The 21528-nt window shown below is 42.5% G+C and overlaps 1 protein-coding gene across 7 annotated transcripts in view; it reads left to right on the top strand.

Moving 5' to 3' along the window:
• itpr1b (inositol 1,4,5-trisphosphate receptor, type 1b) overlaps nucleotides 1-21528 on the top strand; it is a 492964-nt gene that overhangs the window by 297567 nt on the left and 173869 nt on the right. For all 7 annotated transcript variants that reach the window (XM_041191125.1, XM_041191131.1, XM_041191128.1 and 4 more), the window contains 2 exons: nucleotides 5408-5540; nucleotides 15972-16162. In XM_041191125.1, the coding sequence (XP_041047059.1) occupies nucleotides 5408-5540; nucleotides 15972-16162 (324 nt within the window). The remainder of the gene's footprint in view (nucleotides 1-5407; nucleotides 5541-15971; nucleotides 16163-21528) is intronic.

The raw sequence follows: 21528 nt of genomic DNA, 5'->3' as shown, positions 1-21528 counted from the left end.
CGCTCGCTCGCTCCCTGTCTCGTACGCTCTCGCTCGCTCGCTCCCTGTCTCGTACGCTCTCGCTCGCTCGCTCCCTGTCTCGTACGCTCTCGCTCGCTCGCTCCCTGTCTCGTACGCTCTCGCTCGCTCGCTCCCTGTCTCGTACGCTCTCGCTCGCTCGCTCCCTGTCTCGTACGCTCTCGCTCGCTCGCTCCCTGTCTCGTACGCTCTCGCTCGCTCGCTCCCTGTCTCGTACGCTCTCGCTCGCTCGCTCCCTGTCTCGTACGCTCTCGCTCGCTCGCTCCCTGTCTCGTACGCTCTCGCTCGCTCGCTCCCTGTCTCGTACGCTCTCGCTCGCTCGCTCCCTGTCTCGTACGCTCTCGCTCGCTCGCTCCCTGTCTCGTACGCTCTCGCTCGCTCGCTCCCTGTCTCGTACGCTCTCGCTCGCTCGCTCCCTGTCTCGTACGCTCTCGCTCGCTCGCTCCCTGTCTCGTACGCTCTCGCTCGCTCGCTCCCTGTCTCGTACGCTCTCGCTCGCTCGCTCCCTGTCTCGTACGCTCTCGCTCGCTCCCTGTCTCGTACGCTCTCGCTCGCTCGCTCCCTGTCGCGTACGCTCTCGCTCGCTCGCTCCCTGTCGCGTACGCTCTCGCTCGCTCGCTCCCTGTCGCGTACGCTCTCGCTCGCTCGCTCCCTGTCGCGTACGCTCTCGCTCGCTCGCTCCCTGTCGCGTACGCTCTCGCTCGCTCGCTCCCTGTCGCGTTCGCTCTCGCTCGCTCGCTCCCTGTCGCGCTCGCTCTCGCTCGCTCCCTGTCGCGCTCGCTCTCGCCTTCTCTCGCTCTCGCACTCTGTCGCGCGCTTGCTCGCTCTCGCGCGTTCTCTCATGCTCACTCTCTCGCACACTCTCGCTAATCTCCTCCAACCCCACAGCCCTCCAAGATGTCTGCACTCCTCTTATTCTGGTTTCTTGAGCGTCCCTGATTTTAATCACTCCACTTTTGGTGGCTGTGCCTCCAGCTGCCTAACCCCTAAGCTCTGGAACTCCTCCTTCCTCTCTCCCTCCCCTTCCTCCTTTTAAGACCCTCCTTTAAAATCTACCACCTTGACTAAACTCTTGGTTATTTGCCATAATATCTCATTATGTGACTGTCAAATTTTGTTTTATAATGCTCCTGTGAAGGATCTTGAGATTATTATGTTAAAGGAGCTATATAAATACAAGATGTTTTTGTTATTAGTCATATTGAACAAGTCAGTTGTTGTATTGAACTTAGTTTATTTTTGGACATGTCTAATAAAAACTGTTAAGTCCCCAATGAAAATATTGCAAGAAATCTTCAAATTATGATGGTTTATAGATCCATCAATGCACTGACTTATTAGGCCGCAGAGTTGAATAAAGTTGTTTAATTGAGAAGTCCAGTTTTTGCTCATTGATTTTTCCATCTCATTCAAGCCACTGCTCAAAGTGGCAAGTTGTCGGACATCGCGGGTACTGTGTACTGTTGTAGATTCTCCCCATTTTCCTTCCTCACCCCTCCCTTTGTGGACAACAGTTCCACTGTTTGACTCCAGCAAAAAGTCTTCCAGCTTCTTGTTTTGTCACTGCTTGTTAGATCTTTGTGCAATGTTATAACTTCTCTCATTGTTTCGTGCCCTTTTGTGTCAATTTTCGTGGCACAGCTTCTGCAAAACTCTCCACTGAGAAAGTCAAGGCCAATGGTGACTTTTGATTAGTCCTTTATGGATCCATCTTGAGTCTTGCAAAATGGATATGTTGACTTTCACCTTTCCAGCTAAATATTTGAGTCTTGGATCTTTTGAATAATTTGGTTATTATTTGAATACTGCTGTGGCACGGGACCGTATCCTGGACTTTCTGGTGTCTTCAGGTGCCTCAAGATTTGTTCTCACATTCCAATCTCATTCACAGTTTTTATCATAACAGTGTCACATATTTTCAGTTCTTATGGCATGGATTTCTCTGTTGATGGTCTCCTTATAAATGAAATATGGCAAGTGTCACAACCGGGGCTAGAACCCTTGGTGCAATCACATCGCTCCTGATCTCCCCCCCGCCCCCCCTCATTAAAAGTAAGGAAAAGCTGGTTTCCTGACCTGTTGGATCCTATTCCAGTTGTCCCATTGGAGATTCCTTGTAGACATCTTGACTCATGTCACAGTTGATAGGTGATGGATCTGGCTTAATTCTTGCTAGTTTTGCATCAGAGAGGAGCAACTTTGGCCTCACAGGGATTTTGCCCAATCAGGTGCAGGAGCCTTACTAGTATTGAGAAGTGTTCCCTTTCTATACTAGCATAAACTTAACATAAGCTTAATTGCCAACATGAACGGATTAAGATGTGATGTACCAGCTACCTGCATTTACTGGTAATTATAGCTGGTAGCCTGTTTTGGCCTCACTTGATCCTTGAATTTCATGGAAAGTTGAGTCGTTTTGTGTGCCTCTGTATTTCACCCTTGTTTTTCCAATTCTTGGTTGAGATGTGGCGCTACTTTCTTTCAGTTCTACCGTAGAGTTTGAGTTTCAAGCTCTGGTAGAACAACTTTTATTAAACGTTCCGGTAAGGCTGCCTAACAACATGAGCAATATTCTGTAAACTGACGTGACTAAATGTTACCAGCCAATTTTTTGTTCAGATAAAGTTGGATATTTCTGTTGTTTGGAAGGACTTTGTGCTCTATTTAGATTGAAACAAGGATGTCAGCTGCTTTAGGCAGCTCTATATTTCCCTAGTCCCCATTATGTTGTTTATTTTTGAGATATGGGCATTATTAGCAAGGTTGACACTTTCTGCCCATCCCCTCTTGCCCTGAGAAGGTGGGAGATTGCCTTTTGAAACCACCACAGCTTGTGTTTTGTAGTGGTTTGGATAGAGTGACTTGCTAGGCTACTCCAGACAGCAGGTAAGAGTCAATGTTGTTGGGACTGGAGTCACAACTGGGCCAGATCCAGGTAAGGGTGGAAGATTGCGTTGATGTAACTTTGGGTTTTCAGCAACAATCTGACATTTCCTTGATTACTTTTACTGGTACCAGCTTTTCATTTTCAGATTTATTTTCTAACTGAATTGAAAGATCATCAGGGGGAATTGAACTCGCATTCTCTACGGTCCAAGTTCATTAACATAAGCACTACGTTGCCTCCTGAAGGTAGTGAGGTGTGCTTTGGATACTCCTTTACAGCCGCTGCCAGCCCTATGAAACCACCTCAAAGTGGCTGTTCCTTATTGGTGAAGCCAGGCAGCGAGTGTCGTTGAACTTTAACAGTGGGAGTAACTTTATTCTCATCTAAGGTTTGCACATGAGTGCATTCTAGCAAGGATCACTTGACATAGTAGGGAGTAATTGGAAAGCTAATTTTTGCAATGTGCTGCTATTTGCCCCTTTCCAATCTTCCCCCTCTGGCTCACTGAAGTAAACCTTAGCATCTCTAGCTAAGATCAGCACAGACTAATAAGTGAGCCTGAGAATTTCCTGGTTACTACTACTGAGCATCAAACCCCATGGTGCATTTACTCGCTGAGCTGTCAAGAGAGAGACTTTTGATGATCGTTTGGTATAGGAGCCAATTGTTAAACGTAAGCTTGAAGTTGACGTTTTTTTAAATGTAACTTCTGATGCTGAGCCACCAGGAAAGGCTGAAGCATATTCATTACTTCATTAGCAAATATGCAAAGAATTTCTCTTGATGCCATCTGCAGGCAACTTTTATGGTTCAACGAAACGTTGTAGTCTTGATATTACGATGAAAATCAAGCTCATTGTTGCAGCATTGCTCCAAGATGGACTGTAAATACCTGCTTTGTGTTTTATGATGGAAATAATACAAAGAGAAGATAAATGAAGGAGCATTTATTAACAATGATTATAGTCTTCCTCATTCTCATGGCTGGATCTCTTTTACTTACAACTTTGTTCAGTATTCTCTTGAAAGGTGTGTGCAGGGCTGTATGCTGAAGCTCTTTGAACTTCAGTGTCCTCTTTAGCCATCCCTTTAATACTTGGCTCATTTCAGCTTGGTCCCTTCTATTACTGTTTCAATCCAAAGAACTGTGGGTGGACATCTTCCGTATGAACCTTTGTATCCGACATGGAGATCTAATGGTTTGCATGACTGGTGCAAGATTGAATGTCATCCTCTTCGTAGGACTGTGACATCTTTCTATAAATGCAGTCACCCCAAACCCCTTAACAAAATGAACAAAACTCACCTTTAATGTAGGGGCTTCAAAGGAGCATTATCAAACAAAATTTGGCACCAAGCTGCAGAGAATTATACAGGAGACCAAAAGATTGGTCAAAGAAGCAGGCTTTAAGAAGCAGCGTCATGGAGGAGAGGACCATGAGGTAGAAGCATGTAGGCAAGGAACTCTACATTTTAGAGTCTCAGCAGCTGAAGGCATGACCATTAACAGTAAAATGAAGGAAATTGGGGATGCATTAGAAGCCAGAATTGTAAGAATAGAGTCCTCAGAGGACTGAAAAGGTTACAGAGGGAGTGATGAGGCTATGAAGGGATTCGAACACCAAGGTAAGAATTTTAAAATTGATGGTTGCAGGACCAAGAACCAGTGTAGGTTAGGGAGCACAGGGGATGATTTGTGAACAGGATTTTGAGAGTTAGAATATGGGTGGCAGAGTTTTGAATGAACCTCAAGTTTATGGAGGGTAGTAGATCAGAGGCCAGCCAGGAGGCCCTTGGAAGTGTTGTCAATAGAGGTAGCAAAGAAGTTTTGGTCACAGGCAGCAAAGAGGTGAAGATGGGCAGTATTATGGAGGTGGAAATAAGAGGTTTTGGTGGTGGAGTGGATATGGGGTTAGAAATCAAACTTGTCATCTCACTTTTCCTGTCCTGAAGAATATCTCCATAAACATTCTCTTGCTTTTCCATGGTAAGTTGGTGCACAAATTTGAAGTGGAAAACTTTTTGCCAGGCCCATTTTGGCAAATTCGAGCATAGGAATGTATCTCCCAAAACACAATGCTTTACCTTGCCATCTATCATGCAGCAACAAGAGGGCAACTTGGAGGTGGGACAGGCATTGGCCTTGAATCTCAGTATCTGGCAGCCCTACATATGCTTCTGTCCAAGCCACCTGTGTTCTTGCCCACTCCCTGTCCCCAACAATACTCATGTTTTAATTTGGTTATTGCTGAGTCATCTTTTGTGGTTACATTGACAGGTAGAGGTGCTTCCCATCAATAGACATGTAGATTTTGGTGAGATTTACTTTGTGTTCATCAAGAGCTCGAAGTGCTTCAGCATGTTGTCAAGTCATTCTAAACAATATGAATTCTTGCTAATGTTGGCTTTTCTTTTGTTGTAAATGGTTTACAATTACACCTGCTCACGCTCTCAAAGGTCTGTACTCACCGCTTGTCTAACACATTGTTTTGCCTTACGAAGGGTGAAGCTCTAAGGCAGATCTTGGTCAGTCGTTACCATGGCAACGTCAGGTCAGTCGGTAGAAGAGACAGCCTGACTAATTTTCACAATGGTCCACTATCAGCAGGAGGGATCAACAAATCTCTTGAACGAGGTAAGATATTCCTTTTTGCCACAAATCCAGCCACCACATGATATGAACCTTTGATGCTAGTTGCAGCATCTGTGGAGAGAGAATCTGAGCTAATGTTTCAGGTTAACGAACAGGAAGATATTAGAGATGAGCAGCTTTTAAGCAAGTACAGGGACCAGGGAAAAGACCTAAAGGGAAAGATCAGTAATGGGGTGGAGAGCAAGAGTGATTAAATGATAAAAGTGATGATTGGTGCTTCCAATTTTGGGGCAGATTATAAAAGGGCCATTGGTATTTTTTAAACTGTACCAGGTTAAACTTGGTGGCCAGTCTGTGGTATTAGATGACTGAATGCTTATGTGGCAGTCCAGGTTCAATTGGAATGTAAAAGCAAAACTTAACATTGATTTAACATTGAGTTTAACAACTTCAGACCATGAACTCTGTCTTCCATCCTCACCCCTTTTGTTTTCCCCTTTTTTCAAAATTCGTTTTTATTTTTTAAAATTTTTATTTTTTTATCCAGTCATTTTTATTTCTATTTATTTTCATTTTTATTCATTGTTTAATCCCCACCTTTTATCCTATTTTCGATCTTTTTTCCCACCACCATCCCCTCCTGCCACCCCACCCCTACAAGGGCCATCTGTCACCTATTCGTGTTCTTTCCAGAGTGCTTACTCTTGTCCTGCTATTACCACATTCTGCTTTCTTACCTTAATGCCACCATCAGCACCTCCTTTAGCCAGTGCCACTATCATCAACACTCCTTTGTCTTTTTGTTCATGACATCTTTGTCAATCTCTCCTTTGCCCCCACCTATCGCTGGCCTTCTATCCAGCTTCACTTGCTCCACTCCCCTTAAACAGTATAAATTTCATCACGTTTCTACTTCTCTTTAGCTCTGAAGAAGAGGCATATGGACTCGAAACGTTAACTCTGTTTCTCTCTCCACAGATGCTGTCAGACCTGCTGAGTTTTTCCAGCATTTTCTGTTTTTTTTTACAATTGGAATGTATTTGCTGGCTACCTTAGACCTGCTTGTGAGATATACATGAAACCTCAGTGAATTCAGCTTTGTTTTTTTTCCCAATGAGGACTGAGGGAATTTCTGCAGTGAACTCTTGACAGCAGTGTTCAAGCTAACTTTTCTGATTTGGAAAATCTTGGCTTATTTTAGTACAATTTGTCTGCACAGATATTGTAGCTCCCGTTCTGCCCCTGAATTTAATAATTTGATATGAATCTGCATGAAGTCCAAAAACAAGCAAAGTGCCTTGTACCAGTAGTGAAAGGATACTGAGCAACCTTTTTTTTTTAAATTGTTGAGAGATTGAGACTTCCGTCAGTGCTGGTTTACAATGATCTCCCCTCTAAGCGTTGTATGTTCTGTTCTTATTAATACTGCTCCCATAAGTTAGAGATCCTCAAAGACGAGAGGTTAATGATGAATATCACATGCTTTCTTTTCTGTTTCGATAATTTCTGCTGAAACTTGGGTGTAGTTAACTAACAACCTGATATGGTTTGGCATCAATATGGCCAGAAAAGGTTGGAATCCCTAGCTCAAGCTTCTATATTACAGAGACAGTGGATGAATGCTTTGCACTTATTGAGCGTAGGAGATCATTAAAGAAAGTACAATGGAATAACAGAGGTTGGAAACCAGCTGGGGAAGCCAGACCAACAGCGAGCTGCCTCTAAAATGTGCAGATAAGGCACATTTAACAGGCTTATTCCTCAGCACCAGTTATTGCCAACACCCTGTCATTTAATTGGATCCAGATAGCTATTTGGTAGCTGAAATAACACCAGATATCCTGCTGTTGGCTTTGCAAATGTACTGCGCAAAGCTGAGGCCAAGTCAGTCTCTGCTCCTTGGTTTACCTCAGAAAACTGTGTACACATTTTTAAAATTACCAAAGGGAAAAGTTGCCTCAGATTACAAATGTCACCAGTCTCTATGCTGTGCTTGACGTCCTGGCATGGACTTCCAAGTAATTAAAGGAGACCATCGCTGGGTTCAATAGCTTCTGCTGTGCCAGTAATCAGCAGCTGTCTTCGGTCAGGTTACCAGGGGAGTTCGCAAGGTCTTACTAATGGGGTACAAAAATAACTACAGTAACTTAAACCTTACTTGCATAGAATTACATTACATAGAACTTACCACACAGAAACAGGCCATTTGGTGCTCCACACAAGCTTCCTCCCACTTTGCTTCATTTAACCCCACTGACATAGCCTTCTATTCCTTTCTCCTTCATGTACTTATCTAGCTTCCACTTAAATGTATCCACGCTATTCAACTCACAGTCCTTGTGGTAGCATTAAATTGATTCCCAGACTGGACGAGTTCCGAACTGAGTAGTAAACCATTTGGCCTTTTGGATGTTGAGTTTTCTTGTATTTATTCTTTGACCTGAATTTGTGATTTCCTAGGCCAAAAATGAAACACGATGCCCATAATCAAAGAAAAAAGTGATCCAATCTGATAATATTGGAAGGAGCAAACAAAATACATTAAATGTTTACAATTGTCCCAAAAAATCTAACATTAATATGAATTGGTGCATCTGTAGGTGTTTCTTCAACATCATCTTCCTGCACCCACCAGACCTGATGGAGCTTGTCCCAGTTCCATATCATAGAGGAGACATTGAGCAAGCAGCTACTGGGTGCATCAACTTATCTTACTGTTACGTTTTGAGAGGCAACCACAGACACTTATTGTTTACTCAAATAAACAAATGCTGAAGGTGAGCTGTAACTCCAGCCCACTCATTTTTACTCCATTAGTAGGCCTCTTGTAACTTAAACTAAGCTGCTGATTAATGACATAACAGAAGTTATTAAATCCATCAATGGTCCCTTTTCAATTGCTTAGAGGTCCTACCAGTGTTCAACTGCAGCACGGAGAGTAGTGACATTTATAATCTGAGAGCAGGTGATGTGCACGCTACATTGAAAGGCAAAAGTGATAAATGTGTCACACCAGAGCTGCAATATGCTGGCATTGGCATTCTTGACTTTTATCAGATTTAACCCTAAGCTTAGGAGTTGTCTTTTGGATGGTAATCATCAGGTTAACACTAAAATCAGAAAGCTTAGAAATAATTCTTATGAATAGTCTGCTTAGGATGGGATATTGTAAAAATGGTAGGCTAGCACAAGTCTAGTGCATGTCTCCAATAGGTGAATCCTCCTTTAGAGAATGGTCATTAAGAAGTAATAATTGAACCCTGGTTGAATTGAATGCATTTAATGCAGGAAGGAAATGTATTGCAAAGTGATTGGGGGGGGGTGGTCGTCGTCGTCGTCAACCCACCAAGATAAAGTTTGATGCAAATTGTACACAATATTTATGGCAATAGGTGGTAAATGCTCAGGAATATGAATGACTTGGGGGTACAGGACACAATTTTGAAATTTGCAGGTGGCATGAAACTTGCAAGTTTAAACAGTGAGGAAGATGTTCATAGACTTCAAGAGGGCATTAGTGGTAGAATGGGCAGACATAATGCAGTTGAAATTCAATGCAAAATATGTGGTGATAGATCCTGATAAGGAAGAGTGAGGGGCAGCAACAGTGCAACTAAGTGCCACAATTTGAAGTGGGTGCAAGAGCAGAGAGACCTGGGGTGCTTAGGCACAAATCTCTGAGAATGGCAGGACAGGTTAACAAAGCATATCGGTCCCAGGCTTTGAGTAGAGGCAAAGAGTAGAAAAGTCAGGAAGCAATGCTGAAACTGTATAAAACACTAGTTCAGCCCAGCTGGGGTATTATGTCCAATTCTGGGCACCACACTTTAGAAAGGACATGGAGGTTTTGGAGAGGGTGCAGAAGAGATTTACTAGCATGGTTCAAGGGATGAGGAATTACAGCTATGTGGATAAACTGGAGAAGTTAAAATTATTCTCCTTCAATCGGAGAAGGCTTAGAGGAGATTTGATGGAAGGATTTAAAACAGCAATTGTTTGGATAGAGTAATTAAAAAGAAATTATTTCCAATGGCTGAAAGGTCAGTAACTAGAGGGCATAGATGTGAAGTGATTGGCAAAAGAATCAGAAGTGATGTGACAACAATTCTTTTTAAGCGATGAGTGGTTAGAATTTGGAAAGCACTGCCAGTTAGGGTGGTGGCGAAGATTCAGTAGTGGCTTTCAGAAGGGAATTAGCCACATATTTAAAGGATTAAAAAAATTGCAGGGGCATGGGGAATGAGTGGGAGGAGCAATGAACTGGATTGCTCTTTGAAAGAGCTGGCTCAGACTTGGTGGACCGCATGTGCTGTTCTATTGCATGATTCCGTGAAATACACTACCAAGGGATGCTCAAAGTGGTGTATGGAATGATACTCGTATGCCAGTTGTGTTCTGAAGGTTTAATGGAGGGTAGAATTTGAATAGATCTCAATTAATATAAGGACCAGCGCTGGTTCTACATTCTTAGCCAGGTTCTCCGAGGCATGTAGGGGTAAAGTGACTGAATAATTCCACCTATGCATTGCTCGAATACACCTTTGGACGTTGAGCCAAGAAGCAGCATTGGCCATAACTGTGGTGATGTCTACTCACTGGATCTTCCCCAGGATAGTGTTTGCTAACTTGAAGGGGCAATGGGGAAAATGGTGCAAAGTTAAAGAGTGTTTTCCCTCAGAACCTGTAGAATTCCTTTATTGGAATTCAGACTCCTGGAACAACCTCTGTGCAATCAGCTCATGCTGGTCTGTCACTTGCATTGCACAAATGTTTGAGAGTATTTATACAGACATGGTGATGAAACATAGTCAAATGACTCCATGGAAATAATTGGCAGACATCCAAGGGTTCTTTCATGGGAAAATATTAGGCAGTTCACTTATTCTATGAACTTTGAAGTAATAGTAATGTGTAAGCATGAGTTGAAGAGCTTGTTTGTAGGTGGAATGTAATGGGAGGAGTGGTGAAAGAATTAAAGCTGGGAATTTGTGACACATTCTTGGTAATTATGATCAAACTAGATACCCATCTGTGTTTCACTGTCATTTAACATAACCAACTTCACTATGTGAAGGCACTAGCTGGTTTGCATCTGAAATAGTAAGCTGCTGCAACATTGTAAGGAAACTTGGCCATTTGGCAGATCAGTTCATGAACTAATTATGAGTGGGTAAATTGTCGATCGCTAATTGGGAGAACAAACTTTATCAAAACTGATGAGTTCCTCTGTTTTCTGGGGGAAATTAAGAAGTGGGGGCATAATCTTAAAATTAGACCCAAGCCATTTAGGAGTGAAATCAAGAGGTACTTCACACACAGGCTCATGCTAATTTGGAACTCTACTCCTGACTCATCCTCCCAACTGGAACAATTGTAATTCTCAAGACTCAGATCGAAAGATTTTTATTAAGTTACCTAGAGGTATGGAGCAAAGGCTGAGGGTCCAAACTTGCTCCTATTAATGTTCCTAACTTAAGGCTATTAAAAACTGTATTGAAAAAAAAGTTTAATGTATTGCTATTGTGCATACAGTGGCATTGCTAATGCGGGGGTGTGGTTCAAAGAATCTCTTGTGCATACTCTAAGTAGGGTTTGGACATAAAACTGTTGTTTGTTCTTATACATGCACACTCCCAAGAATTACAGGGATATTATACCTGCAAACATGTCTTTCTGATGCCACGCAAGAATTTTTTCAACCAGCATGCAGACTCTTTGACTTTTCAGAGTTTAATTACCATATCTGTTTCTCCCTTTTTTAAAAAGTTTCCCACTTAACTCCTAGGACATATTTTCTTCATTTTTGTATGGCACTTGAGCAAGGTATGACCTTACTTTGTATCTGCTTATTAGTTAAACTCAAATTACTGTTTTGCCTCCATTCCACACCCCCCCCCCCCCACCCCCCCCACCCTGAGGGATTTTGAAGTTAGTTGAGCCTTTCATAAAGTTCTTCTGTTGTTAACCCCGTAGTTTTTGTCCCAATTCAGCTTCAGGCTTCCCTCCGTTGTTGATGGCCTATGTGGGTTAATTTCTCCTAGAGAACAAGGAACTGTTCAGATGCCAAGCCCCATGCTAAAAGAACAAATAAATGCCAGAAACAATTCCTCAGTGGGTTTCAACAGATTGAAATGCACACTGAGTTAGTTTCTGTGTCGTTACCACAGCCAAAATGCAGCTAACAGATGTTATATCTCTGTTTTGTGAATGTCAATCATTCAGGACTAACCTTCACTGCCCAATGGTCCCTCTGGCTTTTTTATTCCATATGGGTGTAGTTCTAATGAGTCTTGCTATATGTTACCTCCAAGGAGATGGGTTAAAACCCTTGCCAATGCTTCAACTATGGAAATTGCATTGGCTTCTGTATCAACTAATGTACTTTGGTTCCACCCTGTTTAATCTTTATTTAGCCTTCTGAGCTTATAGTTAAGTCTAGTAATAACTCATTGAAAAATGAATGGTAAAATTGAGGTTCATGCCAAAAAATAAGTGGAAATGCCAATGTTGATGCACTGCAGTTCTGGTGTGATGTATGCAGCTTCTTATCCTATTTGGCACAGGGAAAGCAACCTTTCCTTCATAGTGGTGGGCAGCATCAATGTAGACCCCTCTTTAGTCCCTGCATAGACAACTGAGTTAAGTTCTGTGACAAAGGATATGCTGAAGATGGCAAGCCGATGCACACCAGCTTCTTTCTGCATTATATGATGGTGCTGGTAAGGTTTAATTATTTGAAGTATCTTCAAAATGATACGGGAGCTAAATGAGTTAAAGGATGAGGACTGGTTGTATTTGGACGAGATTGGGCTAGTGCTTCCTGGAGCGTAGAAGATTGAGCAGACCTCTAATTGAGGTGTTGAAGATGATTAAAGAATTTAATAGGATAGGTCTGGAAAGCTATTTCATTTGGCAGGGGAGTTCAAAACTAGTGGCATAACCTTAAAATTGGAGCTAGACCATGTCAGGAAGCACTTGATCATACAAAAGGAAGTGGGAATCTGAAGTTCTGTCCTTTTTTAAAAAAAAAACTGTTGAAGCTGGGGGTCAGTTGAAAATGTAAAAATTGAGATTGATAGATTTTAGTCAGCATTTTAAGGAATATGGAATCAAAGCAGGTGAATGGAGTTGAGGTGCAGATCAGCCATGATTAAATTGAATGGTGGAACAGACTGAATGGGCTGAATGTCCTCCAGCTATTCCCATGGGCTGAATGGCCTCCTGCAAGTTCCTATGATCCTATTTTATTCTGACTAAAAGTTACTTTAGAAACATAGAAACTAGGAGCAGGAGTAGGCCATTTAGCCCCTCGAACCTGCTCTGCCATTCAATATGATCATGGCTGATCCTCTATCTTAACGCCATATTCCCACTTTCCCTCCATACCCTTCAATGCCACTAATATCCAAAAAATTATCAATTTCTTTCTTGAATATACTCAGTGACCTGGCCTCCACAGGCTTCTGTGGTAGAGAATTTCACAAGTTGACCACCCTCTGAGTGAAGAAATTTTTCCTCATCTCATTCCTAAATGGCCTATCCCATATCCTGGGACTGTGGCCCCTGGTTCTAGACTCCCAACCAGAGGAAACATCCTCCCTGCATCTAGCCCTGTTAGAATTTTATACGCTTCAATCAGGTGCCCTCTCATTCTTCTAAACTGTAGTGAATACAGGCCCAGTTGAACCAATCTCTCCTTGTATGACAGTCCTGCCATCCCCAGCATCAGCCTAGTGAACCTTCGCTGCACCCTCTCTTTGGCAAGTATATCCTTTCCTTAGGTGGGGAGACCAAAACATGCAGTACTCCAGGTGTGGTCTCACCAAGGCCTTGTATAACTCTTTTAATGAAGACCAACATACCATTTGCCTTCATAGTTGCTTACTGCACCTGCCTGTTTACTTTCATTGACTGCTTTACAAGGGCACCCAGATCCCTTTGTACATCCACATTTCCCAATATATCAGTATTTAAATAATACTCTGCCTTTGTTTTTCACACCAAAGTGTATAACTTCACGTTTATCCACGTTATACTGCATCTGCCATATTTTTTGCCCCCACGCACAGCTTGTCTAAATTGCCCTGAAGCCTCCTTGTATCCTCCTCACAACTCTTAACCCCGCCTCGTTTTGAGTCGTCAGCAAACTTGGAAATATTGCAATAAGATAAAAGCAAAATGCTGCGGATGCTAGAAATCTGAACCAAAAAACAGAAAATGCTGAAGAGTCATACGGACTTGAAACGTTAACTTTTTTTTTCTCTCCACAAATGCTGTTAGACCAGCTGAGTTTTTTCAGCATTTTCTATTTTTGTGTTGAAAATATTGCATTTGGTTCCCTCATCCAAGTCACTTATATATATCATGAATAGCCGGGGCCCAAGCACTGATCCCTGGGGTACACCACGAGTCACCGCCTGCCACCCGGATAAAGACCCATTTATCCCCACCTCTGTTTCTGGTGTGTCAACCAATTCTCAGCCCATGCCATTATATTACCCCCAATCCCATGTGCTTTAATTTTGCCCATTAGTCTATTATGAGGGACCTTGTCAAAAGGCTTCTTGAAATCCAATGCACCACATCCACTGGTTCTCCCTTATCTAGTCTACTAGTTACATCCTCAAAAAACTCCAGTAGATTAGTTAAGCATGATTTCCCCTCTATAAACCCATGCTGACTTTGTCTAATCCCGTTAATGCTTTCCAAGTGTTCTGTTAGCACGTCTTTTATAATAGACTCTAGCATTTTCCCCGCTACTAATGTTAGGCTAACAGGCCTGTAATTCTCTGTTTTTACTCTCCCTCCTTTTTTCAATAGTGGGGTTACATTTGCCACCCTCCAATCTGTAGGAACTGCTCCAGGGTCTATAGAATTTTGGAAGATGACCACCAATGCTTTGGATTTAAATTAAGCTTAATTAGCAAAGCTTTTCTTTCTTATTTGTTACTTTTGATCTGCTTACAACTGATTTTACCCTTTAGATTATATCTTGATTTTGTTTTAAACAATCAGAATTGGAGATGGTGAGAAGATTGAAAGCCACAAGAGCAAAGACCAGTAAACTTAAGCTATCCATATCTGCATGCATTAGCTGAGACTTCAGCTTTAGATCTTGACTTAACGTATTGCACTTTGCCTTGTTTCAGTCTAAACCATCATCTGAGGGGATGGTCAAGGCCTGGAGGCTAGGCCCACAAAGCCTGAGGTGTATTGTTCACCGCTTTCTTATCTTTCTGAAATTCTGGTCAAACCCTCATTTACACTGATATTTAGTTGTAGTCCTCATACTGGTTTACCAGTGTTGTCTTTGTGACAGAATATCTTTTTACTTGGCCTTCACCCCTTGAAATCTCACCTTCCCAACCCCACCTCACAATGTCCAATGTTGGTCACCTCAGTCTGTGAAGGCAGACCTCATAGTTCTTCATGCTAAACTGCTGCCCAGAATTTGAGCGAGAATCTGTCTGACAAATGACCATACCTGGTTTTCTTGCTGGCTAACCTCAAATTAATGCCTTGGAGCTTGAGAAAGAGAAAACGCTACCAGCACAAGGTTACTATTATTAATGGGCACCGTTGTGACACTTTGGTTAGGCTCAGCTAAATACTGCAAGTCCAGGATAGGTAACATAGCATTGTTGGCAAATGTTAGGAAGAAAACGCACTGTGGGCGATTGTAGAAGATTCAGCAGGACCTGGGCAATAAAGAGGCAGTATTTAGAAAGTTCTGGATGGTATTTTTAGCTTCTCTGTGGAGTATTTCACATGTTTGCCAAATGCTGCTTTGATCTGTTGATCAAGGATTGACAACTTGGAAATCCATCTGGAATTTGAGTCAACAAGACCCGTTTCTGGACGTTTGCCCTCTTAGAGCATTTAGTTGTTCAGGGTTGTGAATGAAGGAAAAATTTACTGATCTTAGAAATTTTTCCATTTCCTTCAAGGCAAGTGATTCTCCTGATATCAGAATGTCATACCGATGTCTTCTCCACTTGCTGTGAGCTTCTGTTGAAATTGCTGCTGTAAAATTTTTCATACGTCCCTTTCATTTCTTTCCTTTTTCTTTGTAAACACAGCCTTATGCATTTTCTATAAGGCTTTGGATGAATTTATGAAATATTCCAAGGGCAGTACCAGCATAACATATATGTATAGAATAGTTATGTGATTGGTATTAAAAAGCATTCATAGATATTGTCTAAATTTGACTAAACGATATTGGCTAGTTGCACAACTCCCTGTGGTGACTTAGAATATTCTTATGGCATGTGCAGCTGATAACAACAACTGAAGAAGATCTTATTGCAGTGGATCATTGTAAATGCACCTCAGAAAAGAAATACTAAAACTTACTGATGCCCTAGAGTATGTAGTAAATCAGAAGGCCATTTGTTGTATTCGTGTTGTTGTGTAGCAAATATATCAGTTTTCTCTTGTGCAGGGTTTTTAAGACTGTTGTATATATTTCAGGAAGTGGTGCAGGACCTGGTACATTGAGCCGAGGTGAGATGAGCCTAGCAGAAGTGCAATGTCACTTGGACAAAGAAGGAGCATCTGACCTAGTCATAGACCTCATAATGAATGCAACCAGTGACCGGGTCTTCCATGAAAGTATCCTACTTGCAATAGCTCTGCTGGAAGGGGGCAACACTACAATTCAGGTATGTATAATGGTGAACAGAATTACCTTAATCTTGACCGCTGTGGCCTTGTAATTAAGTGCATTATGAGTTATACTATGTGATGGTTCAATTTTCAATCTTGTGTTCAAATCCCTCAATGAAATCACTCCTCTGTAACCTACTCCAGCCCTACAACCATCAGAGATCTCTGCCCTCTTCCCATTTTGGCCTTTTTGTTAATCCCCGATTTCCTTCACCCCACCATGGACAGCCATGCCTTCAGCTACCTAGACCCCATAATTCCCTCTCCAAACCTCTCCACGCTTCTACCTATCTCTCCTATGAGCACCATTTAACACACATTCCTTCAACCAAGCTTCTAGTCTTAATATTTCCTTGTGTGGCTGGTCCTTCGATTTGTCTGCTAAAGCTTCTGTGGAGTGCCTTCAAACATTTTGCCATGTTAAAGGTGCTATATAAATGCAAACTATTGATTGGACAGTTGCATCATTTCCTAATTGTCTGTTAGTATTTTGAATGTTTTGTTTTTATTTGAATAATTGTATTCCCCAGTTTAAACACCAATATCTTGAATTAGTGGGAATGTGTAGTTCGGATGTCTGTATGTTTAAATATCGGGGTAAGTGGGGGGTGGTGAGGAAGCATGATTCCTGTGGGTTTTTCATCACCATGTGTAGTGCTGTGCAAATTAGTTACTGCAACACCAAACGTTTGCTGATCTGCATCTACAAAATCTGCTAAAGCTATATTCAGAATGAGTTGCTGGGGAAAATTCCAGGGAATTGTTGTCTAGCACACAAACAATCTCCATCAACAACCTATATGAATGGACAGACTGTATTGTAGCCAAATTTGCTGGCAACACAAAGATAAGCAGGAAAGCAAGTTGTGAGGAGGATGCAAAGAGCTTGCAAATCGATATAGATAGGTTGATTGAGTGGGCAAAAAATAGGAAAATGAGTGTAATGCGGAAACTGAGAAGTTGTCCACTGTGTCAGGAAGAATAGAAAAACAGGTTATTATTATTGTTGTTATTATTATTTAAATGGAGAGAGACTGCAGAATTCTGCTGTGCAGAGGGATCTGAGTGCCCATGTACATGAATCACAAAAAGCTAGCATGCAGGTACGGCAAGTAATTAGGAAGGCAAATGGAATGTTGGCCTTTATTGCAAGGGGACTGTGGCTTATAAGGTAGGGAAGTCTTGCTACAACTGTACAGGGTTTTGGTGCGACCGTACCTAGAGTACTGTGCACACTTTTGGTGGTTTTAAGGAGGGATATACTTGCATTGGAAGCAGTTCAGAGAAGGTTCACAAAGCTAATTCCTTTTGATGAAGGGGTTGTCATATGAGAAAATGTTGAACAAGTTGGGCCTATACTCATTGGAGTTCAGAAGAATGAGAGATGATCTTATTGAAACATACAAGATTATGATGGGGCTTAACAGGGTAGATACTGAGGTTGTTTCTCTGGGTGGAGGAATCTAAAACTAGGGAGCACAGTTTCTAAATAAATTTCCCCTCATCTCCATTTAAGATGGAGATGAAGAGGAATTTCTTCTTCAGAGGGTCATTCATGTTTGGAATTCTCTTCCCCAGAGAACAATGAGGGCTGGGTCATTGAATATATTCAAGGCAGAGATAGACAAATTTTTGATCTACAAGGGAATTGGTATTGGGGGGGAAGGCGAAGTTAAGGCCACAATCAAATTGGCCAGGATCATCTTGAAAGGCAAAGCAGGCTCAAGGGGCCTAATGGCCTCCTCCTCCTTATTTCTTATGACCTTGTATCTTGTGATATGATACCTGCATAACCTTCAATGGAGAGCATTCTTGGTTTTCTGTGCAGGATGAAAATGGAGAGAACATAGAAGTAGGCCATTCAGCCCATCGACCTTAGTCTGCCATTCAGTGAGGTCATGGGTAATCATCTGCCTCAACACCACTTTCCCACGCTATCCCCCTATCCCTTGATGTGAGTAATATCCAGAAATCTATCAATTTCTGTCTTGAAAATGCTCAGTGATTGAACTTCCTTTGGGGTAAAGAATTCCAAAGATTCACCCACCCTCTGAGTGAAGAAATTCCTCCTCAATTCAGTCTTCAGTGGCCTGCCCTTATTCTGAGACTGTGTCCTCTGGTTCAAGACTCACCAAGTCAGGGGAAACATCCTAACTACACCTACCCTGTCACACCCTGTAAGAATTTTGTAAGTTTCAATGAGATCATCTCTCATTCTTCAAAACTCTGGAGAATACAGGCCCAGTTCCCTTAATCGCTCCTGATAAGACGGTCGTTTTTCCCTCTGAAGTATCGAAGGAAGCCATCTTGAGTTTATGTTGATGAACCATTATGTTTCAATAACCATTTTGCAGTTTTCAGTAGTAACTCAGTAGCAGAATTCCCCTTTGCTGTTTTTGTTTCAGCTTGTACTCAATGTTTACGATATTTCATATTTTCCCCACAGTAGTTCTTTGGTAATTTATTTCCCAATTTCCCCCTTGATGCTCCCCATTAACCTGTATGCTGGTGGAGATGGGGGGGTGCAGGTACAGTCCTATGCCATTGCTATATGAAGCAGCTATCGGGCAGAGTACCACAGCAGGCTGATGTGTGAGAGACTGGCTCAGATTTTCCCCCCTCTCCTGTGTGTGAATACCTTGCTTGGATGGAATGGCTGAAGGCAGGTACTCACCATTATGAGAAATCATTGGTGTCAATCCACCTTGCACCACACTGGTAAAGCAAGTATAAGCTCAATGCTCCGTGTAATGTGAAGATTCGATTTCCTACCATTTTTATCCACCAGTGGACCAGTTCAGATTTACAAGCAGGGACCTAGGGAGTACTGCATTGTCGGACATCCAATCTTTTGGATGAGACATCAAACCAAGGCGCTATCTGCTCTTTCAGATGGACCTAAAAGATCCTATAACCACTAATTCAAAGAAGAGCATGAGAGTAATTCCTGGTGACCTCATCAGTATTTATCCCTCAAGCAACACGACCAAAACAGATTGTCACATTATTCTTTTTGGAAGTTTGCCATGTGCAAATTGGCTGCCGCAATTCCAATGTTACAACAGTGACTACACTCCAAAAGTACTTCATTGGCTGTCAAGTCCTTTGGGACATCCTGAGGCCATGAAAAGCACAATGGAAATACAAGCCTTTTTGTTGTTAGTCTTTGGCCAATGCTGTTGTATTGTGAAGTGCCTTGCCTCTCTGGTTTTTATCTTCCCCGTTCGTTTAATCAGTCGAGTTCTCCATAGGAGAACCACAGTTGGGAAGCTGCATTGTACTCAGCTGGTTACTACACCAAAGCTGTGTGCAGCCATCTGCCTGTGTTTATAAAACTAGAATCTACAGTAGGCTCTTAAACCACGATCTGGAGCAATGTTCAAATGTAAGGATGTTCCAGGTCATTGTGGATTGTATGGCTACTTCCACCTTTTTTCTGCCCATATTATTTAAATTCCGCCCGTATTAACTATGGTGCAGAGTTTGTGCAGAATCTCCATGGGGATAACCACCTCACCAGGGAAGAACGGAATTACTTTGGGATTGAGGTTGGAAAAGACCAGGAAATGCAGGAAAGCAAAGGAAGATGTAAATTTGTGTTTCACACCTTTTACTACAATGACACTCATCATATGGATAAGGCGGGTGTCTCCAAATTGTGGCTTCTGGGCCTCATTGGCTCCCAAGATCTGGCAAAGCAATCCTCCCAGACATGGCAGGTGAGATACGGATTTACATTCGCATTTCTTAAACTAGTGGCTTGATTTGAATTTTGCACAGCTGAAGATATGAAGAGGGTTTTCATATTGGTGAGTAGATCTTCAATTGCAACACCCAGATCTGTGAGGATCAGCAATTTGACGAACATTCAGATTAATGGGATGTGCATTCAGTCTTTATTTGTGGCCAGTAAAGTTGTGTTGTACAGATGCAAGGAACCCAAAAGAGCAGGGAAATAAAGTGTCATTATATTTATCAGAGTGTGATGGAATACTCTCCTCTTGCCCGGATAGGTGCAGTTCCAAGAAACTTGACACCATCCAGTAGAAAGCAGTCCCCTTGATCTGCAGCCCATTCACTGGCTTTACCCATCCACTCTCTCTACCACCAGTGTGCTGTGGCTGAAGTGTGTACAAATGACAGGATGGACAGCAGCAGCTCACCAAGAATTCCTTGGCAGCACCTCCCACACCTGTGAACTCTTCCACTTAGAAGGACAAGGTCAGCAGTTGAAAAGGAACATCATCACCTCCAAACTCCCGTATAGGGCATGCACCATTCCAACTTTGTTTTTTATTTGTTCATAGGATGTGGGCATCGCTGGCTAGGCCAGTGTTTATTGCCTATATCTAATTGCCCTTGAGAAGATGATGGGATCCAATCTCATGAATCACTGCACTTCATGTGGTGTAGGTACACCCACAGTGCTGCTAGGGAGGGAGTTCCAGGATTTTGACCCAGTGACAGTGAAGGAACGGTGATATATTTCCATGCCAGGATGGTGAGTGTCTTGGAGGAGAACTTGCAGGTGCTGGTATTCCTATGTGCCTGCTGCTCTTGTTCAAGTTGGTAGGGGTGATGGATTTAGAAGATGCTGTTGAAGAAGCCTTGGCAAGTTGCTGCAGTGCATCTTGTATATGGTCTACGCTGCTGCAATGGAGGGAGTGCAGGTTTATTGTGGTGGATGGGGCTCCAATCAAGTGGACTGCTTTCTCTTGGATGGTGTCAAGCTTCTTGAGTATTGTTGGAGCTGCGCTTATCCAGGTGAGTGGGAAGTATTCCATCACACTCCTGACTTTTGCCTTGTAGATGGTAGACAGGTTCTGGGGAATCAAGAGATGAGTCACTTACCACAGAATAACCATCCTCTGATTCTTGTAGCTACAGTGTTTTTGGCTGAACCAGTTCAGTTTCTCATCAGTGGTGTTGATGGTGGTGGATATAGTTATAGTAATACCATTGAATTTCAAGAGGAGGTGGTTGGACTCTCGTTTCTTGGAGATGGATATTGTCTAGCATTCTGTGTGTCACAAATGAGACTTGCCATTTATCAGTCTCAGCCTGAATTTCATCCAGGTCTTGCTGCATGTGGGTGCAGATTGCTTCAGCATCTGAGGAGTTGTGAATGCAGCTGAACACTAATCATCAGTGAACATACCCATTTTTAACATTCTAAGATTCTAGCTGGAGATGGTTGAGCCTTGGGGACAACCCAGAAGAACTCCCGTTGTCCATCCATTGTGGAGACAAAGTCCTGCCTTCACATTGAGGATACCCACCATCGTGTTGTGTGGCACCATGCTAAATGGGACAGATTTCGAACAGATCTAGCAGCTCAAGGCTGGGCATCCATGAAGCGCGG

The sequence above is a fragment of the Carcharodon carcharias genome, chromosome 7 (assembly GCF_017639515.1).
Source record: "Carcharodon carcharias isolate sCarCar2 chromosome 7, sCarCar2.pri, whole genome shotgun sequence".
NCBI lineage: Eukaryota > Metazoa > Chordata > Chondrichthyes > Lamniformes > Lamnidae > Carcharodon > Carcharodon carcharias.
This window is presented reverse-complemented; position numbering and strand designations above follow the sequence as displayed.